Here is a 27,845-nt window from a genome sequence, read left to right as displayed (position 1 = left end):
CATTAAGGGGCGGCTACTTATGGAGAATGTGTTGCTAGCGGCAGAGATGGTGAAGGATTATCATAAAGAGTCGATCTTCCCAAGGTGCGTTATGAAAATTGATATATCAAAAGCGTTTGATTCGGTTCAGTGGGAGTTTGTTTTGAAGGGATTGGAAGCATTGGGTTTTTCTGTGAAATTTATTCACTGGATCAGATTGTGTATCACAAGTCCATCTTTCTCAGTACAAGGGAATGGGGAGCTCGCTGGTTATTTTCAAAGTAAGATAGGGCTTAGGCAGGGATGCTCACTTTCTCCATATCTCTTTGTACTGTGTATGAATATATTGTCTCTGCAAATAGACAAGGCTGCTATGCAGAAGAAGTTCAGGCTTCATCCAGGGTGCAGTTCACTATCTCTCACCCATTTGTGCTTTGCGGATGATCTTATGGTGTTTGTAGAGGGATCAAAAGAGTCTGTTGAAGGCGCTTTGGCAGTGTTCGATGAGTTTGCAGTATGGTCGGGTTTGAAGATAAGTATTGAGAAGTCTACTATATACATGGCTGGTGTGGCTGTAGAGGAAAAGGCTAGGATCAAAAGAAACTTTCCTTTGGCTGAAGGTACACTTCCTGTGAGGTACTTGGGATTACCACTTATGACCCAGGTAATGAGAAGACCCGACTATCAACCGTTGGTGGAGAAAATCAGATGCAAGATGAACACTTGGACGAGTAGGTGTCTGTCTTATGCAGGTAGAATGCAACTGATAAAAGCTGTGATAATGAGTATTGTCAATTTTTGGTCTGCGGCATTCAGACTCCCAAGCCAATGTATGAAAGAAGTAGAGCAGCTCTGTGCAGCGTTTCTTTGGTCAGGTCCTGATCTTATAACCTCGAGAGCAAAGGTTGCTTGGAAAGAAGTATGTAAACAGAAAGATGAAGGTGGATTGGGTATTAGAGATTTGAAAGAAGTCAATCTGGTTTGTGGGATGAAACTTATTTGGAGGCTTCTGTCGGGTAAGTCTTTATGGAGTAAATGGATTAAGGTTAATCTGATGAAGAAGAAAAGCTTTTGGGAAGTGAATCAGAAAACTCAAAATGGTTCCTGGATGTGGAGGAAACTGCTTAAGATCAGGGAGATAGCAAAAGGTTTTTATAGAAAAGAAGTAGGTAATGGGCGTCATACTTCATTTTGGTTTGATTGCTGGAATGAGAATTGAGTCCTATATGATCTTTTGGGTGCTCGAGGCTTTATAGACATGGGTGTTTGTAAAGAAGCTACGGTCGAAGATGCTATCTCTAGGCCCTGTAGACGTCGAAGATATAGAACAAGGATGTTAAATGCCGTAGAAGAGAGTCTGAACAGAGTAAGAGACAATATAAGTGGAGATAAGGAGGATGTGAGTCTATGGAGAAGAGGCTCGGGTTTTAAAAGTTCTTTCTCCACTTCTGAGACTTGGAAAATAATGAGAGGTGATAGAGTGAAGTATGACTGGACCCGAGGAGTTTGGTTTACTCAGGCTACTCCTAAATTTGCATTTATGGTGTGGTTGGCGAATCTTAATAGGTTGTCTACAATGGAAAGAGTAATCCATTGGAATCTAGGAGCTGATGATGAGTGCGTGCTCTGTAAAAATGCGAGGGAAAGTAGAGACCACTTATTTTTTGAGTGCTCTTACTCTATACAACTTTGGGAAAATCTTGTTAAAGGGATTATGGAGAGTTCTTATACAAGTTCTTGGTCAGAGATCATGCAGTTGGCTGCGGAGGGTTGTAACATGGATCGAAAGAGGCTTTTATGTTTCCGTTATGCGTTTCACATTGCAGTATATGGAATATGGAGAGAACGAAATAGAGTTAGGCATGGGGAGAAGCTAATGCCTATAACTGTGTTGAAGAAGGTGACTGATAAGGGGGTGAGAAACAAACTTAGTGTGATGAGAGCTAAAAGAGTAAAGGGTATGGAAGATGCTTTGCAACTCTGGTTTGGCACTAGAGTGTGATTAGCTTTGATTATTTTATAGGGGTTTTGTACAGAGTTTTAACTCTAGATTGATACAAGGGTAGCATCTTTTGTAAAAAGGTTTTTTCGAGGAATAAAATTTAACATTCTTTCAAAAAAAAAAGTGGAATGGAATTATCCATCCCCAGTTGCGTGCCACGTGTTGAGTTGAAAAGCAAACGTTTCTGAGAAAAACAATTGTCAACGCAATCTCTCTGGGCCCGATAAAGAAGAAACCAGATGGGTGGGTTAAAACCCGAACCGGGAGTTTCCTGTAATAAAAGTTTTGCCTTTTTTTTGCTTGCTTCATCGCTAAAACTTACTCAAAACTCTAATCTTTCACGCACAAAAAAACTCTGAATTGATTTGAGAAACCAGGATTGGGTCTGATGCCTTGTACGTTGCTTTGAGGTTAATGATCCATCCATCTCTCTCTCTCTTACCTTTCTCCAAAATACTATTCTTTTGTTTTCAATTTCTGATTGATTGATTGCACAAGTGGGTTTTAGGGTTCTTCTTCTTCTTACTGATCACGTCTTCTCTCTCCTTCCCCTCCCACCCGTCGCGAATTTCACAAAAGTTTGCTTCTCTCGGCTCAGATTGTTCTAGAGAGCTTAAATTCATAAACACTTCAATTTCAATTTTTTGTTTGTTTGTTTGTGAATTGTAGAACTAGTTTTGATCTTAAGAAGTATAATCTGTTACTTTAATGATCTAGAAACTTAGTTTTTTTTTGGTCACATGATCCTTGATTTCTTCCTTGCTTAACTTTGTTGTTTGACAAGTTTTGAACTTTTCTAGTTCTGGGTTTATTAAAAAGACATGGTTTTTGTTTTAGTTCTTACAGCTATAGAAAGATGTGGATACAGAGCAATAGCTTGTTTCTGCAGTTACAATTATATTTTTGGTTAACAAGAAAGAAACCTTCTAAAAAATGTCTCTCAGGATCATTAGTGGAAACACCTGTGCTACAAGTTGCATTTACCCATCTTCTCTTGCATAATCTCTGCTGATATCTTGTCTCAAAGCTATTGTCTTTTTCTTTCTTAAGTTGATATGTAGCTGGTTCTGTTCTCTTGCAATCCTGTTTCTCTATTAAAAAACTAACCATTCATGTTTTTTCTATGCTTTTCATTGATCTCTCTGAATTTGAACTCTTTCCCCGTGACAGGACGCACACAAGAACGTTCTTGAATCGGGGGATTACAATGGATTTTAAAGGTATAGCATGGGTAGGAAGTGTCTACCAGAAGTTCGAAGAAATCATCGTCCAGGTTAATCCTTTAACCACTTGTATATAACTGCTCACCATGTCAGTTTCTAACTTTTCGGTTTGCTTCTTTATGTATTTTTTAGGACACAGCTAAGTACGTTGGGAACTCTGTGAAGAGATTCTGTTCCGATGTGGTTCAAGATCTGCGTCCCAACGACTCTGTAGGAAAAGAATCACCCGTCTCTACGTTACATGAATACGCTCCTGTTTGCTCTTCCTTCAAAAAGAAAAGAGAAGAACAAGATGTAACCGAGGGGAAGAAGGATGGATTTGCAATGGAGCTCCGTGGTCTTGACGCAGATGATTACGATATTTGTACTTCTCCAAGCCAGTCTAGTTGCGGAGGTCCGTATAGAAGGACAAGACTCGGTCGCAAACAAGGGTTTAAGAAAGAAGTCACCAGGCCTTGCATACAGAAAGACTCAACTAGTTTATCAATGGTTCATAGAACTCGTGTTAGAAACGATGTTGGAACTGTAAAGTCAAGTGATCCTCCTCCTCCTCCTCCAGGTGAAGTGGCAAGACTCGTCTCTAAAGAGGAGTGTTATAGAAGCGACAATCAGCACGGTCTAACAATGGTTAGTTCTGTTAGAAGTCAAGATGCAGAGATTAGAACCAAAGATGAACACAGTCTTGCAGTGGCTGACTCTGTTAGGTGTAAAGATTCAGTGATTCAACCATGTGTTGCCATAAGCTTACCTTCAGGATCTGATGGTAAAACTAGTTCGAGTTCTGTCTCTGAGCAGAAGTCAGAGATTCTTCAACAGCTTAGTGGAAGATCAGTTGAAGAAAGCTGTATCATTGTGGACAGAGACGAGTTGCATTGTGTTTTTCCTGACAAGGAGGAGAATGACAAACGCAAACCTTACAAGGTTCTTATCTCTTTCTCTCTTCGTTTCACGTTTGCATTCATTATTAACTTCTAATAAACTGATTTCTACAGAAGATCAGAGACGCTATATCTTCAAGAATGAAGCAAAACAGAGAACAAGAATACAAGCAACTTGCTCGTCAATGGTACACAGAAGATGTGCACAATGGTAGAGAATGTGGCGAGAATCTGAAACAGATTGAGGAAGATCGATCATCACAAGAATCTGAATGGGAGCTTCTGTGAAGTGTCAATGGTTTACACTTGTAATACAAGTAACTAAACACTATCTTTGTATATAAAGAATGTATAAGCTCAACATAGAAGCAGCCTTTAAAGGCTTCCTCTTGTTACATACTAATGAGTAATGATTTAATAAGGCTCTCATCTTCATCGAAGTCATGATCTCGTGTACATGTGTAGTCTTTCCCGTAGTGGTTGTGTAATAATTGCCTTCTTGTTTCGTCTATTTTACATTTCCATTAAGGACCACTCCACTTCTTTTCCTTTTTTTCATGGTGAATTTTTTCCTATTATATATTTATAATTTAAATAAGTTTGGGACAATCTCAACCGTATATCTACTCAACAAGAAACTAGAGTCATTTTCTCAAACAATTTTCTAAGAGTTCAGACTCTGGCAAGACCCTAAAAAAGTAAGGTGGTCGGATCTTAATCGCCTTGATCTATGAATCCGAATCCGAAAGGTGTCTACTAACTAATTTCCATAAGAAACCTTAAATCTATGAGAGATCCAATGCTAATCATGTTAATGAGCAAGAAAAACACCATATAAATTGATAAAAAAATCCAAACTTTACAACATTAGACAAAGTCCGGAGTGAAAATGAGATAATTTAGGTTTTTAGCCTCTAGGAAACTCTAACATCAAACCGGATCAATCCAGATCAAACCAAATAACCAAGTCAAAGCTGATTTAAAACGCCAATCGCAATTTTTCCAAACGCTATCGCAGTTTTGAAGTCGCAAACATCAAACACTTGTCACAAAATCGCGTTTGCGAACGCGTTGGCGACTTGCATTTGGTCTCCTTCATCACACCGCTGTCAAGCTTCACCCACTGGCTCGTCTTCTTCGCCGCGGTCTACATTCATACGCGTCTGTCTTCCGCGGTTCTCCCTGGAGCTCTCTGCCACGAATCTGCGGTCAAGCTCAGCCCGCGTCGGCTCCTTCCCAAGCTCGAGTCTCTGCCATGTTTCCGCGGTCGCAACCAACCCGCTGTGTGAGTTCGCGGCGTATCTCCTCTCCACCGCAGCCAAGCTCAGCCCGTGTCGTCAACCAGTCGTGCTCTGCTCCTCCGTCTCGGACGCCGTCGACGTCAGCCAAGCTTCGTCTTCCTCGTGGTCATCTCCGCCGCAATCAAATCTCCAATCCACCGTGAAGAACCGTCCAAGTCGTCTGCAACTTGCCGGTACTCAGTTCTCGTCGAATCAAGCCTCGCCGTCAGGATTCAGATCCGGCGAAGAGAAGCTCGTGAGCTCCAATGGCTATTTTTGATCTTCTTGCAAGCTTGGTCCTTTAGCTTTTGGTTCTTCACAATTAGACCCCAAACTCTTAAATTGCCACAAAAGACCTCTCGAATTGACCCTGAATCTTTCAATGGTACAGTTTAATCCAATGTAATATCAGAATGGTCCCTCGTCTTCTGATCTTTTCTCAAATAGTCCCCAAACTTTGTAGATTGAAATTATAACCTTCCAATGTCGCCCAAAACTTCCAATTGGACACTCAAAACCCAAATGCACATATATGAACAAATATATGCAATGTAGACTCCTAAATGCAATCTAAAGTGATTAAAATGAACTAAATGAGATGCTAAATATCATTAAATACACTATATATCACTTACAAAATGATTTCATCTTAATTTTAAATTATTTATATGAGTTTATAAAACATTTATAAAAATAAAAATTCTCCTATATATTAAACGAGAATTCACTTAAGTGATTTTTGCTTACATGTCGATCATTTGGGAAGTTTTAAGAAAATTGTTATGATTTGCTTGGTCGATAAATTTTAATTTTATTTATTTTAGTTTACATTTAAATTTTTTAAAAAAAATTTAAAACCAATTAATATCACTTGCCAAATAATCTAAATTATATTACAAATAATGATTTATGGAACTAATTGTTGAAATTATATAAAGAATAATAACGTTTGATAACTTGTTTTTTATATTTATAAACTAAATAATACTCTCTCCGTTCCAATATAGATGATATTTTGGAAGGAGTATTTTGTTTCAATTTACTTGAAGTTCTGAGGTTTTAAGGTTAACTTTAATTTTATTGGAAACTGTTCAGCCAATTAAATTTTACAGTCTTTTTTATAATTAGTTAACTGATTTTAAAATTCTATTTTAAAAATGTTTTTTTTTTAAATGTAATTTTCTAAATCTTTATGCACTAAGTCAAAACATCAAGTATTATGAAACGAAGGGAGTATAGTGAAAGAAACTTTTTATAATTTTTAATTAGATCTAAAATAAAATATAAGTCTAAAAGTAATTATTATCACTTGCCAAATAACCTAAATGATATTATAAATAATAATTAATGGTAGCTAATTTTTAAAGTTATAGAAAGTGTAATAATTTTTGATCAATTCTTTTTATATCTATATACTACATAAAGTAATGAATATAAAACAATTTATAGAAATCGATATAATGATTTCATATTCATACAAAAATATAGCCGTATCTATAATATTAACTAATCTCTTATAATGTCCGTATATTATTTATAAATAGTTAGGCTTTGAAGATTGGACATATTATGTTTAACGGAACATGCGAGAACTTTGATTTAAAAAATGTTTTGCATTTAAGTCAAATAATATAGTGAATAAGGTAATGTTATGATTGAAAAAACTAATGTTATGAGTGAATAGAATTCTAAGATGGTTTTTTTAGTTTATTGATTGTATGTTTTGTATTACTATTTTGAGAGAAAAATAAATATTTGGCAAAAAATATGTTAAATTTAGGAAAATATTAGCAAAAATTAAATAAAAAGAACGAAATGATAATGAGAAAAATAAGAAGAGACCGAAGAAGATGCATAATATGTGTTGGTGAAGTTAATGTGATAATTACATATATAATTTCACAAGCATTTGTTATTACTAAATATTCATTAGTTATTTTTGCATCAAATTTATAAAAAATTTATGACTGATTTTCAAACTATTTGAAGTTAAAAATTATATTTTTTAATGTTTCAAACTATATGACATTGTATGCATAATATATATTTTCATACAATATTTATATCCGCGAATTCGCGGGCAACCACCTAGTACTTTTATTTTTAAAAAATGAATGTCGAGTAGAAAACATAGATCTGGGAAACTGAAATGGTTATTGATGTTTTCATTTTCTTTTTGGGTTTGTCTTGCAGGATGAGTGACCGTATAACCACCTACAGCGATATGGGGATAATGGAAAATATTCTTAATCAAGACCAAAAGAATGTACGCTGGGCCATCAGTCTAACAAAACATTTAGTTGCGCTTCTCAAACTCCGTGAGGCACTAGATATCGACGCACAACTGTCCATACAGTACCTTATAAACAAAGTAGGTGATCTCTTTATGGAATACAAAATCCAAGACCATGCATGGGATGAGTCGATCTCATCGTTTGAAACAGCTGTACCATTCTTGCTTAGTGGAGGGTCCGTCTTGGAACATGTAGTTCCTCTGTGATTCGATCTACATAGTACCACTCCGGAAAATACGCTCGTTGGACAGCAAAGTTACAGAGCTGGAAGTATTATTGTCCACCATATGGAAGACTATGAAGGTATAGTTATTTTCTAAATCTTCTATATTAAAAAAAAATTAAAATCTTTCTTTAAATTGTCAATTCCATATGCTCCCTCCGTTTCAGAATGATCCATGTTTTAGGAAAAAAATGTTTCTAAAAGATCCATATTTTACATTTTCAATGTATGTAATAATGGCAAATTGTAAACTTCAAAGACATTAATTGTATTTACCAAATTTTGATTGGTTAAAAATCGTAGGAAATAGCTAAACACGAAATTAATGTGTTTATTGTCAAAATTTTACGTGTTTTCTTAATAAGTGTGAAAATTGTACATTATTTTGAAGCAGAAGGAGTATTTTTTAAATATAATATTTTTTTTCTAATTGTTATTTATTTTTTAATTGGTAGATGAAGCAGCTTTTGAGATAGATCTGATAAGATGCCTTGCCAGATCACCCGTAGCAGTGGCCATAAAAGTTTACCACCCGTCTTTAGATAATCTTATTGGAATCAAATCTACAGGCCATTACATTCTGAGCGTTATCAGGCAACCCCATTCGACATGACATGTTGTTAGTTAAATCTGACCTTGACGAATATGGAATTCCCTATTGGGAATCTCCCAATGGGGAAGGTGGCTACATCCGAATAAGAAAGAAAGTCACGGTATGGTTACAGAGTTTGTAGAATGAAGTTATTGGAAGAAGTGCCAGAAAGAAGATAAATGGTGAATTTGTTGATGCTTCACACCCTCTTGACAAGAGAGCATAGGTGTTTGGTTCTATTTGCTCTGTTCTGATGGTCTCTGATAATGTTATAGGGAGATCTGAGAGTATGTCTGGTGACCTACATGGAGTTCAGCCTGATCCTATTGTCCTATACTCTTGTCATGTACATGAAAATCACTCGTGTTATGTTTTGTTATTCCTAGCAAAGGGAGGAAACATCATTACTTGCTCTTCCTCCAATTTCTTGCATTTCTTATGTTTACTTGCTGCTTCAGGTCTCAGTTCCAGCTGATGACATCCTGAAAAGCGTTGAATTTGATGTTTAGCGCATTCTACACAACAAATTGCATTCTCTTGTTTGAAGTTAAAGTTAAAGTAATAAAAGATGGAACTATAAGAAAAAGGGTGAAATTTATGGAAGTTTCATATGAAATGAATACAACAAGAATCATTTGGACATAACTGAACGAAGACACCAAAAATTAGTTGCACAGAAAGACCAGAGCAGAGTCAGATAAAAAGGAAGTCCAAAAATCTTTAACAACATGCTTAAGTTAGAACCAGTCTTGTTTCGATGTTTGGGTTACTCTGTCCTAGGTACATTGAAAAATTTGTTTCTAATTGTTTCTTTGATTTCTAAGGTAAAAACTTCTCATGAATTCTTGTGTTTATTCTGTATGTAGCTCATATGATTGAGTTTGCCGGCGAGATCCACGACAGGGAAATCTCTCTTCCCCCTCTCAATAAGTCGTATCTTTGGTGTTTAATACTCTCTCTGTTTTATAATAAGTGCCATTCTAACATTTTTTTGTTACACAAAAAATGTTACTTTACAATTCCAATACAAATTATACTTACTTTCAGCTGAAAAATTAATTACAAACTGCATTGATTTTATAAATAATTTTATTTATCTAAAATACTATTGGTTAGACAGATGTAATTAATAACAACTTACATATATTTCAGACATTTTCTTAATATATGTAAAAAATGTCAAAATGACACTTATTCAGAAACGGATGGAGTAATTAATAAATCGTGTGAGATTATACAATGCAACCTTGAGGCTTTCTTACATATGTTTAATGTCAGAGCTCATTATGTATGTTTGATGAGCCGTTTGTGTGTGTCTGGATGATAAACGTACTCTTAATAATTATTATCTTTACTTTAATAATTAGCTCTCTACGAATTCGATCTGATTAAATAGACAGAAGCATTGAGACTCGCAATCAAAATATTTATAGTGTTGGGAATTAAAAAATCTGCAATGTTTTCATATCCACTTGGTAACTCCTTCAATACTACTAGACAGTGACTTCAAAACAAGAACTCAAAATTCATCAAACTTAGGACACTTCGTGTATTATGAAACAAGCCCTAAACTCTTTTTCAAGATTAGTTCAAATTATAACAAACAGCTGTTAATTCAATCTTCATTTACGCTGCCTTTGAAATGAAAAAGCACTGAACTTTCGCTTAAAACCACACAACACGCTGTTCGACTATTCACACAAGATACATACTTGTTACAACAAAACTCATAGTGGTTTGATCAGAAAACATGTAAAGGCTCATTAGAGATCAAGAACTCTAAATGAATGGGTTTCCTCTTTTTTTTTGTGCAGCGATGAATGGGTTTCCTTGTTCAAAAAAGAAGAAGGATGGGTTTCCTTTGTTATATAGAACGATCAAAATGGTATATAAAACTAAATAGAATCATTAATTTGATTTACTACAAAGAAGTAGATGAAAATAATAGTTTTAAGAATTCAAATAATATATACAACATCTCCAATTAATTTATTTCAAATTTTAATAAAATAAAGAATGTAATGTAAACTAAAAGCTGATAACTTAAAATATATCACTAAACTAAAATTATATATCTACTCTCAATATTTTCTGTCAAACAGAACACACTATTAAGTTAAAATAGTTTATTTTCAAGTTTTAAAAGATTAATTTTTTTGACTAGACCAAAAAAAAACATGTTATATTCTTTACTTGATTAATATATACATGTTTTGGATCCAAACACTATTACAGTGCTATTTTAATATAATAAAATGGTATACAAACTTTGTAATCAACACAAGATTTGAAAAAAGTTACAAAATGTAATACGAGACATAACAACAAAGAACAAAGTAAAGTTCATCAATCACAACAAAACATTTTACTTTGACCAAAAAAAAAAAAAACAAAACATTTTACTGTATAGTCTTCTGATTTATAAGTCTTATTATTAGTAGACGACAAAACAAAGTCTTATTATTAGTAGAACAGCTAGCCAAAATTGATGAAACAAATAATACATTTATTTATTTGCTACAAAAATATTTACAAAAATAAAGTATCTTAAAAATGAATGTAAAAAGGGCCGAACACACAGGTTAGTGATCCGTTTGAATCTATATCACGAGATAGATATGAGAAAAAAAAAGTGAGGACTAAACCAATGCATGGCCAGTGCCGTCCCTAAATATTTTACTATATATTGTTTGAAAAGTTAATTTAGTTATTTTTACATATGTGTCATGCTTATGAAAGCTTTCCAATTAATTTTTTACCTTGATTAGTTGATGATTTTTTTTTTTAATTTATTCAATTCAGCTCTAGATAAACTAAAAGAACCAATTTCCATCAGTAACCAAAAAAAAGGCTTATCAATAATGGCTATAACAAATATATATTTAAGAAAATCGTGTCACGAGTGCATGATTTTTTTCTATTTTAATGTTATCAATTATATCTAATTACCATTATAACTTTTGGTAAGTTATAAAAAATTAGATAAAATTTTTTCAAATAATCTTACGAATACAATTAGTGCTTAGTCTTTTTATTACTTATGTATTATATAAATAATAATATACAAAATTAGATATAATATAATTTACAGTAAAATTAACTCTAGATAAGAAACATATTTAAGCTTTTTTATTAACAAATATTTTTTTTGTAAAAAATATATTTTTAAATGCACCAACAAATATATAAAATTATTATTTGTGTTAATGACATGCAAACGAATTTTTTAAAGAATTTTATTAAACATTGTCTTTTAAATAACATATAAAATAATTTATTTGTTTGTAAAAACCATATTTGTTAATTGAAAAGGTAGCTTCTTTCCTTTATAAATATATATATATATATATATATAATCATTATTTACTGTAAAATCTGGTGAATTATTTGATACATTTTAAAGTAATTTTTTTAATAAAAAGAGATTAAAAAACTTTTCCTTGTATGTTATATATATAATTAAAAATAAAATACAATTAGTAATTTTAGTTAGCTGCCTATTGTATCGATAATGATATATAAATATGTATATATAATGTAATTTTAGGGTAAAACGTTAAACTAACTATAAATATAAGAAAAAAGGATGTTACCTTTTCAATTAACAAATATGGTTTTTACAAACAAATAAATTATTTTATATATTTTTTAAAAGACACTGTTGTATAAAATTCTTTAAAAAATTCTTTTGCATTAACAAGTCAACTAATTGGGCAAAAAGCTTGATCCCTTTTTCATGTTTATAGATGACACTCAGTCGACATTTGGCAAAAACTGCTATATCCGCCACAAGAGGTCGCAAGTATCTGTAATAATCAATACGAAGAGATGGAGTAAGAAAAAAAAAGGTCCAGTAACTGAATGGTACAGAAATGGACACAGCGTATCATGATTAGTAACGGAGATATTATCAGGTTTTGACCTACTACAAACAGAGCCGGCCTTGGAGGTAAGCGGGAGAAGCGGCTGATTCCGGCCGTCATTAAATTATCACGTTTAGCGGCCACATTTTCACAATATTTATCCATAGCTCCAGTGGTAATGGTGAAATTTGAGCTATGTGAGGGTGAGGATTCGAGACTCTACGAAGTGACATTTTTCTAAAGTTGTTTCTTTTTTAAATAATTAAACATAAATAGGCCACTTTTTCTTCGTTCTGCTTCCAGCCCGGTAAATACACGGACCGGCTCTGACTACAAATAACTTGCATCAACCCCATCCGCAAAAACACCATGATCAAGCACCTGGAAGAAAATATATGAATTTGTCACAACTATGTGAAAATATTTTGATGAACATAGACAACTTCAGCCTAATAACAACATGCTTCTTACATCGACGAATTCTTCAATTAGGCCTCGAACAAAATTTGCTTTAGGTGATGAGGATGGATCAAATTGCTCTCCCTTTGACAAAGCCTCAGCTGCCGACTTCTTTGATGACCTCTTCCACTTTTTTATTAGATCAGGTTGAAGGCAGAGCTCCATCTACAATTGTGAGAACCAATAATGATATCAGAGATTCAGAGAAACTACAAAACATACAATCATCTATAAAAAAAATTGGCTGAACCAATCCCCTACCTGGAAACGTCCATAAGACAAACTATGCCAAGACTGTAATCCTGCTAGACTTAAAACAGTCTCAATAACCACCCCATCTTCCAAACTCTGCAACATCACGCAGTTATGGAGAAATAGTTACTATATTTGTTCCTTTTACACACTAATATGTAAACGTAGTCAAAATTGAAACAATTAAATTCAATGAATTACCTAAATCGGAGTCACTAGAAAAAAGCATCATTGGTTAGGTGTAGGTTGATAAAGCTTAGTTATGAAATTAAAATGCAAAAAATAAAATTAATTATGCTTTGGGAGTAAAGTGGTAGTCGAGTTAGCAAAAGCAAGGCACCCGAAAACCCATCATAACATGTGCAAACTGCAACTATATATATACATCACCTTTGTCTTTTCGTTCTTCTAACAACATGCATGTTAGCTAACCTATGGCAGCGCAGATCAAACATATACCGTTAAACATGTATGAAAAATGAGAAACATGATTGATGACAGACAAACTAATCTCTTAATAACAATTTAATCTCGTTTTCAATAACCAAAACGTGAATTTTGTAGTGATATTTTTTTTTCAAATATATCCTTTTTAGTTTATTCTGAAAATAAATCGATTATCAGGTTTCGGTTTTAAAAGAAACCCATTTTTGTTTAATATTATGATATCAAACTGTGCGGAAAATTTATAAAAAGATATTTTTGTTGTTTGCTTTATTATAATTTTTTTGGTTTGGCTGAAAATACAGTTTTGGTTTGATATGGGATTATCTAGAACGTAACTAACTGGCTGGCAAAAACGTTTGGTTCAGTTTCAATTAATCTATTTCGGATGAATTTAATTTGACACCACTTTTACAAGCATAAAGTTTATCTTAAGCCTAATGATCGTCTAACACAAATAAATATAAAATATGTATATGTACACAAAAATGAAACAAGAAAGGCAAAGAAGAAATTCATTGTAGATATATAAATACTTTTTTAATCTATAAAAAGCTTAAGGCTTGGAGAATAAGTTTTGATCATTCTTTCTTGGTGACCCCAAAAGTAAAATGGAACTCTGTTTTCAACCCATGTTAGCCTCTCTGTTTCTCATACTTCTCTCTTCACACCCTGAACTATTATTAGCACAACCTAAACAACATTTCTTGGGACAAAACAACACAACCTTTTTAACCGGGGAGAGGCCATGCAATTGGTTTAGAGGCAAATGGGTCTATGATTCTTCATATCCTCTCTATAGTCCTTTTTCTTGTCCCTTCCTCGACCCTGAATTCAATTGCCAGAAAGCGGGTCGACCTGACACTTACTATCAACACTTCCTATGGCAACCTTTCTCATGTTCTCTTCCAAGGTACTTTGCACATGTATTTAACTACGGTTTTTTTTTTAATTAGTTGAAATGAAAACTCAGGTTTCGATTGTTTTAAAGTTTTGTGTTTGTATAACACATTCTTTGTCTTAATTTGTATAGCTTTGTATATGTAAACACAAACGTTTGCTCTTGTTTACGTTCAGAACTGACAAATGAGTATTGTTTAAGATGGTATAGATTATGAGTTCATTTGAAAAGCAAAAAAAGTACACATTACATATAAACGTATACGCAAAAATCTATATAATATATTTGGTTTGCAGTCGTCAGGTGAAATAAGTATTAGCTAAAAATACGTGTAGTGAAAATGAAACAAACGTCAGTGAAGTTTGTAACGCATTTTCCCTCATTGGATAAAATTAGCAGATTTGATGGGGTGAACTTTTTGAGGAGAATGAGAGGAAAGAAGATAATGATGGTTGGTGACTCACTGAGTCTTAATATGTTCGAATCGTTGGCATGTTTGATTCATGCATCTCTCCCTAATGCTAAGTACTCTCTCCGTCGAGGACAGCCTCTCACTTCTCTCACTTTCCAGGTTTTTTCTTCTTCATTTTCTTATTTATTTGCTCTGTGTTTTTCTTCTCTTTTTCCTATTCTTATATCAATAACTTCAATTAAAAGTAAGCGTTTCATAGAGCTACTTTTGATTCTCTTATATTATTGCTCATTCTTCCTTGATTTTACGAAAGATTCTAGCTTTATTAAGTGAACACTTAAACACCACTAGAAAGTAGAACCGTACTTAAATTATTAATTTGTAGAAAATAATTGTTGATGGCTACAGTCATCGCCTGATGTCCTGCCTTTATTAACGAAATCTACACATTTCTAATGAAAACAGTGACATAATTATTACGTATCATATATGGAAATATTCATCGATCAATATTAAACGTCAGTTAATTGGTAATCAATTAAACCATATAAAAGCTTCACTAAAGTATTCTTCAAAACATTTTAACTCTTTCAGCTAATTGTTATTGGGTAAAGTTCCGTTTTGGGGGTGAACACTTATATATGTATGTATATGTTATATAGTAAAACTTATTTTCTTTCTAATATAAAACCTTTATATATTAACGTTGTCTCAACATTTTCGGCTTTCTTTTAATTTTGGGCATTTAGTTTTACATCATAAGAGAAAAAGAGAACAAGTCCTGCATGATAAGAGGCTATGTCTAATGAAGATTAGTTACGTAGCTATGCTAATATCCTTTTAAGTTTGGTGTTCGATAGATGAAACACTTGTCATGTAGTAATAAATAACAAAGTAGAAAAAGACTATATTTATATATGAGATATGATTACGAAAAACTCCACTTTGACGTTGAAAAAGAGTTCATGCAACGTCACCATCTATAATTTATTTTCTCACAATGTTAAGAAATCCTATAAACTTTCGCAAACTGTAAGGATATTAAATTCGTGGCCGAGACACTATGGGTTAGGAGAGAACTAAAATATGGACCATTTTGACATGTCTTGCGAGTTATTAGTCAAGCTTTCTTAGAGTCTTCTCAATAGCTCCAAAGATAAACGACATATTAGATCATTAAGATACGATGTACAAAATGATTTTGATAACCACTTATGCCAATGTCTTCTTTCTTCATTGTCGTTTTCTAGTCACCACACTATATGATAAGTTAGTAGCGGGGCCTTCCCGAATTTAACTAGTTATTTTTACCTAATATCAATTGTTTTTGGCGATCTTCATACATCTACACAACGGCTAAACAGTGACAAGTTTGTACTCATTGGGGCTAACTCCGGTCTCTAGCGTTACGTGTCTCTCTCCTTTTGGCTTACTAATAGAGAGTATATACATGTTTTAAGAGTAATATTTCACATTACATAAATATGTTTTGTATATATTCCTTTATTTTTCAATATCAATGTTAGGAATCATATACACACAAATATCAAGTTCTTTTCCTATGAATGCCTCCTTCAAATATTTTGAACATACCGGTTTGACATGCTTATAAGAAAGAAAATGCATGATAGTATAAATTGTGTGGGTACTAGTTATGTGCCACCTAATGTAAATAAGCCTAAATTTGAATGATGGTAGTACAACTAATGACATAATGGCTTCTTTTAACAAGCAGTGAAAAACAAGTCTCAAAGAGTTCCATTTTTATGAATAAATCAACTAATATAATTTGATGTAACAATTTTGTATTGTCACTAAATAAAATTAAATATGTGCAGGACTATGGAGTGACAATACTTCTGTATAGAACACAGTTTCTAGTAGACGTGGTTCAAGAAAAGGCAGGACGAGTGCTTGTGCTTGACTCCATCAAACAAGGAAATGCTTGGCTTGGCATGGACGTTCTGATCTTCAACTCCTGGCATTGGTGGACTCACACCGCCGGAATCCAGCCGTACGATCACATCAACCTTAAAACCCTCTCGATCTCTTCCTTTCTCTTTTGACATTTTTCTTCAAGCGTTTTTATATATACTTGTTAGTTATTTCATATAATTTATATGTTCAATAATGGTTGCTAGGTGGGATTATATGAGGGAAGGAAACAAATTGTACAAAGACATGAACAGGCTTGTGGCTTTTTACAAAGGACTAAACACATGGGCTCGTTGGATTAACTACAATATTGATTCTTCACGCACTCAAGTCTTCTTTCAAGGCGTTTCTCCTGTCCACTACGAGTAAGTTCTAATACCTTTTCTCTCAACTCCTTCCGTCTAAAGTTTAAGAATAGACTCAAAATAATATAAAGTTTTGAATTCAAAGCCCATGAAATTTACCATATACATTTTCAAAACATAAACTGTGTTTCATTCAAAACAGTGGAAGAGAGTGGAACGAACCATTGAAGTCGTGCAAGGGCCAAACTCAGCCGTTCATGGGACAAAGATATCCAGGAGGATTTCCCTTAGGTTGGGTTGTGGTTAACAAAGTGTTGAGCCGAATCAAGAAACCGGTCCGTCTTCTTGATCTCACAACTCTCTCGCAGTATCGCAAAGACGCACACCCAAGTCTCTACAATGGTATCTCAAAGGGTCTAGACTGTAGCCATTGGTGTCTCCCTGCTGGTCTCCCTGACACTTGGAACCTACTTCTATACGCATCACTTACTTCATAGTTCCCGTTTTGCATATTGATTTGTTCTACCATTTGCTGAATAATTTGTTGTATTCTTGTGATTGGGATTGTGATTCTTCCCTTGTTAATTTAATATTTCAATGTAATTAACAATATTACTAGTTACATTATTGGCTTAGTTTCTTATATATTTTTATATTATTTTCATTTCATATATATATATTCAACCCATGATAACGTGCCTATATACACTTAAAAGGGGCCTTCCTTTATCAACATTTCTGTCTGTAACATCCCCTATCTATTTTGGTTTTTTACTTATCTTCCCATTAGTATGTCTCTGTCTTGGTTTTCAGGTTCAAGGAGAGAAAAGGTCACTAGAATTGTACAAATATGAAGAAGTTAGCATCATTTTAACTGGCCATATGGGAGCAGTTCTATCGATTCTATCAGCTACAGAGTTTATCCATAATGAATGGCTTAGGACCACAACAAGTCTTGGAGATAGGCTTTCTTGTGTTACAGTTTTTGCTTTCGGGAGTCCCCTCATCGGTGACCTCAGCTTCAAAAGACTCGTTGAACCTCTCAAACACCTCAACATCTTGAGAATAGCAAATCTCCCTGATCTCATTCCATCAGGTTCGCATAAGTTGCGTTGTGAAGTTGCTTACAAAGAGTCGTCTATTGATGATTTAATGTGACTATATTTCTACCTTCCGGTATTGCTGTGAACTTTGTTTTGATGCCTAAAGTGCGGGTAATGCTAAGTTGGAGTTCCTTCGTTTGTTTATATTTAAACCAAAGAAAGAAACAAATCATTTATAACAAAAAAAAGACTAGTATAAAACAACAGATAGACTCATTTTTGTCCAACAAGACTTATTTTAGATAACAAATTGAGAAACAACAAGCACTAAAATACAGCATACCACACCAACAACGAGTAAAAAACAGTTACTTTAAACACACAAGTCTCTCCGCGGATTATTGAAATGATTAACGTTAATCATGAGTTATTTTCAAAAAAAAAAACGTTAATCATGAGTCCAGATCAGAGAACGGCAAGTATCGAACCTTGCGGTAAATGTAGTCCTTGTATAGCATGGGCCTAAATTTGGGAGGATCGTCTTGGCCGATAAGCTCGGGAAAAGGTCCCACGACCGTATCTTTGGTAGGCCTAACCAGGACAACCCAAGACATTCTTATTCTCTCCTTATCCACGGTCGTTTGATGCAATACGCTCTTGTACCTTCCGTTGCTAAGCCTCTGCAAATCCGTGTTACCATATTTAAAATATAGCACTAATTAACAACATAATAGAAAGTTTTACGTAAAATTTTAAGCATATTTATATTATCAAAAGAGAAGTACCCATTTGAAAATATTCTTACTTCATTAATTAAACTTCCTATTTTTTAACTTATTTTTTTCAGTTGCAATTATGAAATATCTTAAAACAAATAAAATTGTCTAATTTATTACTTGTCTTTTCAGTTACATTAATGAAATATGCTTAAATAAATTTAAACTTCCTATTTTATTGTTTGTCTTTTTCAGTTACCTTAATGAAATATCCTTAAATAAATTTGGACATAATGTCATTTAATCAACCAAAAAAACTCATAAGTTATTTTTACGTGCATAATTTTAATAATGGAGATTTTAAAAAACGTGCATCATTAAAATGTTACCTAAAACATGTAACACTAATATATAACATGCATCAATAAACCTAGAATTTGACTCACACAATTGTACGGATATTATTTTCAGTTGATTAAATTAAAAAATATTTATTTATTCAAAAAATATTTAAGAATTGCTATGTTTTTAAAAATTATATGGTATTATTTGCTCATAACTCATTTGTCATTTGCTAAATTGTTAGAAATAAAATTTTAACATAATATAACTCAGTTGTCATTTGCTAAATTTATGGTTTTATTTATATTTTTTTATTATTTAATTATAATATTTTCATTTTATATTTGAAAGAGAAATGAATTTTCTTTCAAACAATATTTTTGTAAATGTATTTTTTAAAAAATAATCAATTTAAATTGTTATTGTCATTGAATATAATTATTTTTGACATAATTTGAGTTTTCGTTTACATCAAAACTTATCATATTTTAGGATAATTTTAATTTAAAATGTAATTTTCATATTTTTCAAACAAATTGTAAAAATATTTTTTTAAATATTTTGTTATAATTTTTAAAAAAAATATTGAGTTGCATTTCAAATAAAAAGGTAAAGATATTAAAAATATTCTAATTAAAATATGTAAAATTTAATATAGTTTTAAGAAAATGGTCAAAAAAAAAAATTACACATAAAAAAAATCATGATTTTTGTTAACTGGGCGGATCATTATTTATATGATATCTCAAACGAAAGAAAAATTTATGGTTTTACAATTATCTAATTAAAAACATACTAGGATCTGATCGCTGATGTTGACTATAACAGCAAAGGGGATATACTCGACCTCAATCAATTGATCGTCCTTGAACACTTGAAATCCCGGAATCTCATTGGTTATGAGGAGTGTGAGCCCACTAACATCTGTGTGTGGATTCAATCCCCTGATCACGTCGGGATGTGGACACGGTGGATAGTAGTTGACATTCAGCAGATACTCACCGCCAACAACTTCGTTAATAGCCTCACGACGTAACCCTAACCCTTCTGACAACCACTCCATAATCTTCTCTGATAGCATCTTTACGTGCTTTGTGCACTCCGCGTTCACTTCCCTGAATCCCATGTGCTGATTATTTAGATTTGGACTCCAAACTAATTTTAAAAAAATAAAAATTTAATTTGGAGTTGATTCGTACCTGTAATCTTGAGGATTCTTAGGATTCACGGCCGAAGGTGGCCAGATATTATGGAAGAGTTGATCGACCGTACCTCTTCTCTTTTCTAGGTCTAATGTGTACTTCCTCGCGTATCCTCCCGACATTCTGCAAACGTTGAATCAGCTCCGTGGGGATCCTATGATTGACCAGCTGAAAAACCCCCCAGCTCTTGATCGGGATTGCTTAGGTCAATTATGGGTACGCGTGAAGACGGTATGTCATGGTGTCTATCAACCACCATATTTGCTGGTTTATAATGGTGGATTTGTTGATAGATGTTTGATCTGAAGGATAGAGGTGCATGCGCTTTTTATAAATGGGATTCTATCAAAATGATTAGTTTGAGTGTTAGGTTAGGATTAGGGAGAAGATATTAAAATCAACATTTGTAGCAATGCTGGTTCTTTAATTAAGATTGACTCACGTTTTTCATTACGATTCTGTTCATCATAATTTTAATATGCTTGGGTGTAAACAATGGTAGTTGATCATTTTAAAGAACTGAATAAGATAATTAATCCATGGTAGACTGAGTTTTTGGGGTTTTTTCTTTCAGATTTATATCTGTGTGATTATTATGTGTGTTAGCCGCAGTAAATAGGAGTGTGTAAGACGAGAAATCTACAGTCATCCATTAACAATCCACTTCCTTTCTGTCCAAGCTTCTCACGAGTTTCTTGAACTTTATTTTTCCATTGTCTTCTTACTTGTTGGTCAAGTTTATATAAACTCTTTGATCGTTTTTTCGTGCTGGAAGAGGGAAATATTAATGAAAGGTGTTTAATACGGTTATCATGGTTTCATAAGTTGTAAAGTTTGTCAGTTTAGGGATTAGAATTGCTATATGTTTTGTACGTTAGTAAAGTTTCTTTAGAATAGTGAAAATTTTATTCACGTATTGTGTATACCAGGGGTATAGCCTCCGCGCTTGCGCGGAGCCGGATAAGTTATTGATCGTTGTATAGTTTTGTGTACGGGATTTTGTCGTTTATTTTTTTCCACTTTTGTTTTTCCGTGTTGTATATAATGGTGATGAACATAACATTTAGAAGTCACACAGTTTGATTAAGTTGATATAAGAATGACCGGTGAATTCATATGCATTATTTTCGTAATGATTTGATCGACCATTAGCGTTATTAGCGCTTTCATGTTCAAAAGATAAAGTTTATGAAGTTGTTTAGTATTTACTTAAATAGTTGTTAGTATATAAAACAAATAGTGTAAGGAACAAAATATAAAATTTGAATTCAAAAAATTAAACAATTTATCGAACAATAAATTAAATTATTTTCTTATTTTACCTAAATTAATTTCAAAATATAGAATTGTAATAAACTATTTTTTAAAAAATTAATAACTCTAGAAAAATTTATAAAATTATACGGTTGCAAAATTATTTATTTTTAGAGTTTTATTCGACTTTGTTAAAAATAGTTTATGGTGGACAAAAAATTTCAGAAATAGGTAAACCAAAAAAATACATCACTGACAAATCTTGTATGAGTTAGAACCCGTCGACGTTTCATTAATAATCCAAAATAGAAATAAAATCTCTGAACAAAGAAAACATACAAGGGAAAAAATATCCAAAGTTTATGATGGAAAATAAAGATAATAGCAGTTTTTAAAATTGCATAGAAAGACGTTGACGGGCTGATAGAAATATAATAGATATTTCCAATCACTCACGGCAGCGCTTGCGGTTGTTCTGAGCGTCTGAAATCTCTGGAGGATCTGCTGCAGCACATTCCTCATTGACCTTGTCTCCCAAAACAGACGGGCCCGATGATGCTACCAATCCTATGTCACCTTCACTGCTTGGAAGAATGTTCTCACTGTGCTCTTGAAATACATGAACGTGATGACAAGTAAAATTAGACAACCTTGCCATGGTTCTCTATGGTGGTATCTTCAGTGATGGTGGAGATAGTGAAGGTACAGTGATTGCTATTAATGGCTTCCATCAATTTGAGAGCTCTCCATGTTTTGGGCTGGATCTTGACAAGTAGCTATGAATACATCAAACACTATGTTGCTGGCATGAGATTTGAATCGACCTAGAGAGCCTGCAACAACATAGACGGTGAGGTTCTTGAGTATATTGAGCTCCACCAAGCCAGACACACTCATTTTCAACACCTTGTTCCTTATCTCTCTTCTAATTACTGCCATGTCCCTCGATGCAGTTCACCGCAGCAGGTTTGTTAATGTCGGAGAAGAAGTTATCTGACAAATAAATTTCAAGTTTTTAAGTCTCAAGATGACACTAAGCTAAAAGGCATTGTTTTAAAATCAAACCAATAACATACAAAAGGAACTCACCAGAGATTCCGATCACATCCATGTCAGGGGAATCATCGCTGAGGAACTCAATAACATTATGCACACCTTTGGTTACCATGTCCATCCCCATTGCACCACACCGGTGTTACAACTGAACAATACATAGCAATTTTTTCCCTGCCAATGTACAGTGAACAGTTTGTAGCCTCGTAAATCTAATTGACATGCATCCACAAAATCATTATTTCATCAGCAAAAATTTCAATCTTGAGTCGAACCACACCACAAACATAAAAAAATTTACATCTTGGTGGTACTTGTTGAAAATGACAGCCGACGTTTCGAAGTGATCTGGATTCTCCTAGGAAGGCTTAAGTTCCATAGCACGTTGGCACGATAAAAGCCGGACAATAGGCGTTCTAGTTGTACCGTCCTTCAGCTCCGCCTGAGATGTACCCAACCTTGCAGCCTCTGTTGGTCCTAGCAACCACATAACTTTCCGTTATAGCCCATCAGAACATAGTTTACATCATATTAGTTAATCGGACAACTTCAAAGCGATCAATCAACTTTCACGATCGACCCCCTATCGTAGCGATGGATGGTAGCGATTCACACGAACTGGGATAGAACCGTGGATCTCGGAATTCTGCCCAGAGAAACATACGCTTAAAGTATTAAAACTGATAGCTTGAATATTGATTAACCAAATATGGTATATAGTATTCCATAGAAAGTCAAATTGTCAATACCTTTTCCTAGGTACTATGTTCTAGGCGGAGAAAGCTGGCGGGGACAACGACCGATTAAGCAACAACAACACTGGAGGCTGACATCTTCGAAGGTTGGCTAAAAACTGCGACAGTTCAATTTAGGAGTAATTTAATAAGAAATATGAGTCTCAAGGTTTGTTTGAGAAATTATATATACTGAGACGGATCGTTTCAGAGGTGAAACGGTACCATAACTGATCGTTGGAGATATAGAGAGGTGAAGATGAAAAGTTTCAGAATTTTTTTTGATAAGCTAAAAGGGTAACGCTTCGGTTTATCGGTGGAGACAGAGTACTATAAAAATCTTAGATACATACAAAAGAGATCTAGCCCACTTATAAGTTTTATTGGGCCAGAATGCGGATTTTACTAAATAGGTTTCAATGATGACAGTTACACGTGAGTATTGAAACATTACAGTTATGTGTGGGATCCACTATAAGAATTTCTTCATAAATATATATTAGTTTCGGTAATCAATATACAAAGTATCCTTTAGTTCAGTGGTATAAATGTTGGTATTTATATCACAGTAATCTGGGTTTTAGCCGCAGATTTGACATTTTTCACACTTTTTAAAAATGAGACCCACTTACCTGCTGACGTGTCGCATCAGGAGTGATGAAACTGTCTCATTATAACGTAGATTGTTTATGAAAATTTCAAGCATACATTTACAACAACTAGTAGCATGTTCCAGCGTAAGGCCCAGGTTCATGTCCTAGTAATTATAAGGAAACCCAATATAATTCGCTTCAATTTAAGGTTTGGAAATCTACGAAAACGTTCCAATTATAGTTGGTTAATCTCAGGGTTGGTCATACAATGGATCTGTAATAACTCCGAAACAATACATTAAACATGGCCGTCTAATAGTATGTGGAAGTGCAACAGGGCAAATCTCCTAGATCTCAGTCCGCGTTACCCGGAATTCAGGTTCACAGATGTAGGGGAGGAGCTCCAGCCTCCATATCAACATACAGAAATCAGAGTACCTGAAACGGTCTCTAAGGCTTACTTGCACGGCGTGGATTTGATCGGGGTGTCAAGTTTGATTAATAAAGGTTTTTAGACGCTTTTGAAGATAACTATGGATTCAAACAAATGACAGGGACATGGATCCTCAATGACAATATTGCAAAGGAGGACGAAAAAGAAGGTAGAATATTGAACTATCATGAATATAACTGCAACACCATGTTGTTACTTATTCTCAAACAAAAACAAAAACAATAAAGCAAATGCAATAACAAGATTGATTATTCATGTACATGAAAGTAGAAGAAGAAGAAGAAGATCAACAAGGTATGGTGGAAGTGAACCACTCCATAACATGAATCGGGGCTTTGATCAACCCTAACGCCATCTCCACCAGTATCGTCACGCATAAGCAACACGGACATATGCACGACAACAACAATCTGCAGCGATAACAACCAAAAAAATCACCAGAATCAGAATAAGAGTGATGAATCAGTATGATGATCATCCAAAGTCCCAATTTCGAATTTCAATACGACGAAATCGTAAAACCTAAGCAGAGCATCAACAGAGATTCCCGAAACGCGAATCTTCGGTGCTGAGAGGATTATTTTACTTAAGAATCAGAACTAAACTAGCGCTAGGAGGAGAAATCGAAACTAAGAGAGGGGAGAAATCTCGGGACTGACCCGACGATCCAGATGACGACACCGACGATGGAGAGAAGGAGAGATAAGAAGGCGAAAGGGAGGCCTAAGAGGAAACCGAGAGGACGGCAGTCATCTTCGCACATGGTGGCTTCTCCAGCGAGTTTTCTGTTACAGTCGTGATGAGTCAGTCGTCTTTGTTGAGCAGAGGAAGAAGAAGAAGAAGAAGAAGGAAACTTATAAATGATGATCTTTGAGAGAGACGCCGTGTTTGGTGCAGCTGACGCGTTCCGTTTTTTGGGTATATCATTCTTCCTAATAAATGCTTATACTTAACCAAATAAATATAAAATAAATACTTATGGAGACCAAATAAATTTAAAATGATACATTAAAGACCATTCCAATATATTACTATAAATGTTGAAGGTCCTAATTTTATTTTTCTTTCTTAGAATATCTTATAGACATATTTATAGATATGTTTACATAGGCTGACAAAAAAAAATAGATATGTTTACATAGTTATTCGTGTTATGTTTGTGAAAATATTAACTTTTAATACGTATAAGATCTCCACTCTTTAGCAGAAAAATAGGATTTTATTATTTATTAGAAAAAACAAAATCAGTTGAGCAAGTACATTTATGGACGTCAATTTCTATCATATAGGTAAAAATATTATATCGTTTTATTAACTACTATCTAATGCATTAACAATTTAAATACACATAATATTTGATAAAAAATCTATAGAATCTCTTACCAAAAAAAAATAAAAAATCTTTAGAATCGCAAATTTATCCTCACATCTGCAGAATAAAGGTCAAACCTACTTTTATACATTTAACATTTTTAGCCGGGGTGCGAGAGAGAGAGAACAGCTTACCTTCGTTGTTCTCTGATGACCGCAGCCGTCACCGGCATTTCCTCACCGGAACCGCCAGACCCAGACCCACCAGACCTAACTTCAGCATTTACAATCCCTTCCACTTTTGTTTGCTTCCCTGTCCTTACTCTCACCATTTCAGATCTAGATCTAAAAATTCAAACTTTTAGAGAGATAGATTTGAGCAGCCAGATCTTCAAAAAGACTTTTCTTCTAAAAGATTTTGGTCTGGTGAATCTTATTGTCGTGTTCATACGACCCCTTACTGCAGTAGGCAGATCTGTCTCCATCACCTCTTATCCTGAAGCTCACCCTTCTCTCATTTTCACCATGTCTCCCACCACCGGATCTCATTCACCGCCATCACTGGAACCATTAATCCTTCTACTGGATACATCCCTGCAGGTTATAGATTTGAAACTTTCTATCTCTATCTTGCTTGCTTCGATGATGTCCTTTGAGTGTTCTCTCGTGCCTTGTTACGGCGCGCTCGCCTCTGTGCGATTCTCTGCAGTATGCAGTCTAGTTTCTGGTTTCACTCCACTAAATGATAGTTTGAAGTTGCTTCCTCATCGCTTGTGGTAGATTCGTAAGGAAACACTTGTTGTTTCTATCTTTTCAGTGTTTCTGGATTGTTTATCCTTGGTGAAGTATGATTGCCTCCCATATGTTCCATTCGGTTTGAGTGGTTCTGTTGCAGGGAGTAGTGTGCCCAAGATTATGTATGCTTCCATGTTTGTTTTGTTCAAAGGCTCATCCATTTGGTGCTTTGTCGCCTCTGCTTGTGATGCCGAACTTCTGATTGTTAAAGCTGCTTCTGTTGCGGTTTCAATCCCGGGCGTTAGACCAGTACTTGTGCTCTCCAATTCCCAAAGCTTCATTTCACTTCTTAGCACGATTGGCGTTGAGTTTCGAGGACTGCTCAGCGACATTATGTGTTGTTTATGTGTTATGTTTGCTCTTATCTTATGGTGTTATATCTCATTGTTTTGCTTTGCTATGGTAGCAGCATATGTTTTAGCCGGTTTGGCTTTGTTATTGCTTAACGTAAACAATTTCTCCAGCAATGGGGACTAATGATTTATAAAGCTGTTGTTTGATCAAAAAAAAAAAAAAAAAAAAAAAAAAAAAAAGGTCAAACCTAACATCTTATCAATCTGTAATATTAACTTTGATGAATATTCAATATGTAGAGTATGTGTATGTTCAACTGAGCGTTTGAGGAACATATTTCATCCATAAGTAATGTCTTTCATAAAAAAGTGGTGATCCTTTTATATTCTTCTTGAGTTAAAAACGATCTTTATAAAAAAATATCTCTTTTTTTTGAACAAATATAAAAAAATTTCTCTTTTTTTTTGAACAAATATAAAAAATATCTTTATATCTTATTTGAAAAAGATTTATGATGTTTTATATTAATTAATTAAAAATTATGTATATTGTATCCACACGTTTACGTTAGGTGTAATAATAGTAGTCTAATCTTAGACAATAGTTTGCTTTGTCCCGACGCTTCTACCAAAAAAGGAAATAAAGAAGCTGTATGCGACGGAACAATAAGTACTGTACTCTAAAAAGAACAATACTTGGGTCCGTCCCCACGGTGATTCACTACACTTTTTATTACCAACTAAAGTGTCATGTACAAATAGTTAAAAAGACAATAAAAATAAAAATTTAAATAGCTGAAAAAAATAACAACCACATTAATTAACATCGTCTACAAAATTCTAAATTTTAAAAACCTAAACTCTAAAACCATAAACCATAAATCCAAAACATTAAACCATAAACTTCAATCCTAAAATCTAAACTCTAAATCTTAAATCTTAAACCCAAACTCTAAAACCATAAACCCTAAATCCAAAACATTAAACCAAAAACCTTAATCCTTAAATCTAAA

General features: G+C 33.9%; 4 protein-coding genes, 1 long non-coding RNA gene and 1 pseudogene across 8 annotated transcripts; 4 read left to right on the top strand and 2 right to left on the bottom strand.

Annotated features, from left to right (window-relative positions):
* Window positions 1-1,237: 1,237 nt before the first annotated feature.
* LOC125575450 lies at window positions 1,238-1,981 on the top strand. The gene is made up of 2 exons (XM_048756028.1): window positions 1,238-1,607; window positions 1,689-1,981. The coding sequence occupies exons 1-2, from the start codon at window positions 1,238-1,240 to the stop codon at window positions 1,979-1,981; spliced, it is 663 nt and encodes a 220-aa protein (XP_048611985.1).
* A 273-nt stretch (window positions 1,982-2,254) lies between these two features.
* BNAC04G41920D lies at window positions 2,255-4,522 on the top strand. Of its 3 annotated transcripts, none has more exons than XM_013875402.3 (4): window positions 2,255-2,391; window positions 3,152-3,254; window positions 3,337-4,125; window positions 4,200-4,522. In XM_013875402.3, exons 2-4 carry the CDS (start codon window positions 3,189-3,191, stop codon window positions 4,368-4,370), a joined length of 1,026 nt encoding a protein of 341 aa, XP_013730856.1. In that variant the 5' UTR covers window positions 2,255-2,391; window positions 3,152-3,188; the 3' UTR covers window positions 4,371-4,522. The 3 variants fall into 3 exon arrangements, with proteins under 3 accessions (XP_013730856.1, XP_013730855.1, XP_022557065.1); XM_013875401.3 differs by having other exon boundaries at window positions 4,197-4,522; XM_022701344.2 differs by lacking the exon at window positions 2,255-2,391 and adding an exon at window positions 2,403-2,559 and having other exon boundaries at window positions 4,197-4,522.
* Window positions 4,523-13,824: 9,302 nt separating this feature from the next.
* Window positions 13,825-17,706, top strand: LOC106434528 (protein trichome birefringence-like 40). Of its 2 annotated transcripts, none has more exons than XM_048754007.1 (5): window positions 13,825-14,402; window positions 14,787-14,961; window positions 16,641-16,816; window positions 16,944-17,102; window positions 17,245-17,706. In XM_048754007.1, exons 1-5 carry the CDS (start codon window positions 14,101-14,103, stop codon window positions 17,537-17,539), a joined length of 1,107 nt encoding a protein of 368 aa, XP_048609964.1. In that variant the 5' UTR covers window positions 13,825-14,100; the 3' UTR covers window positions 17,540-17,706. The 2 variants fall into 2 exon arrangements, with proteins under 2 accessions (XP_048609964.1, XP_013730858.1); XM_013875404.3 differs by having other exon boundaries at window positions 13,863-14,402; window positions 14,790-14,961.
* Window positions 17,707-18,537: 831 nt separating this feature from the next.
* Window positions 18,538-20,724, bottom strand: LOC106434548 (annotated as a pseudogene).
* Window positions 20,725-24,587: 3,863 nt separating this feature from the next.
* Window positions 24,588-25,361, bottom strand: LOC106434544 (signaling peptide TAXIMIN 1). The gene is made up of 2 exons (XM_013875417.3): window positions 25,093-25,361; window positions 24,588-24,843 (listed from the first exon to the last, which is right to left on the bottom strand). Exons 1-2 carry the CDS (start codon window positions 25,194-25,196, stop codon window positions 24,720-24,722), a joined length of 228 nt encoding a protein of 75 aa, XP_013730871.1. The 5' UTR covers window positions 25,197-25,361; the 3' UTR covers window positions 24,588-24,719.
* A 203-nt stretch (window positions 25,362-25,564) lies between these two features.
* Window positions 25,565-27,146, top strand: LOC125585260. The gene is made up of 2 exons (XR_007322201.1): window positions 25,565-26,344; window positions 26,562-27,146. It is a non-coding gene; the product is annotated as an uncharacterized LOC125585260 (long non-coding RNA).
* The last annotated feature ends 699 nt before the right edge of the window (window positions 27,147-27,845 follow it).

Source organism: Brassica napus, chromosome C4 (assembly GCF_020379485.1).
Source record: "Brassica napus cultivar Da-Ae chromosome C4, Da-Ae, whole genome shotgun sequence".
NCBI classification, from domain to species: domain Eukaryota; kingdom Viridiplantae; phylum Streptophyta; class Magnoliopsida; order Brassicales; family Brassicaceae; genus Brassica; species Brassica napus.
Note: the sequence above shows the minus strand (reverse complement) of the source record. Positions and strands in the feature narration are given on the sequence as shown.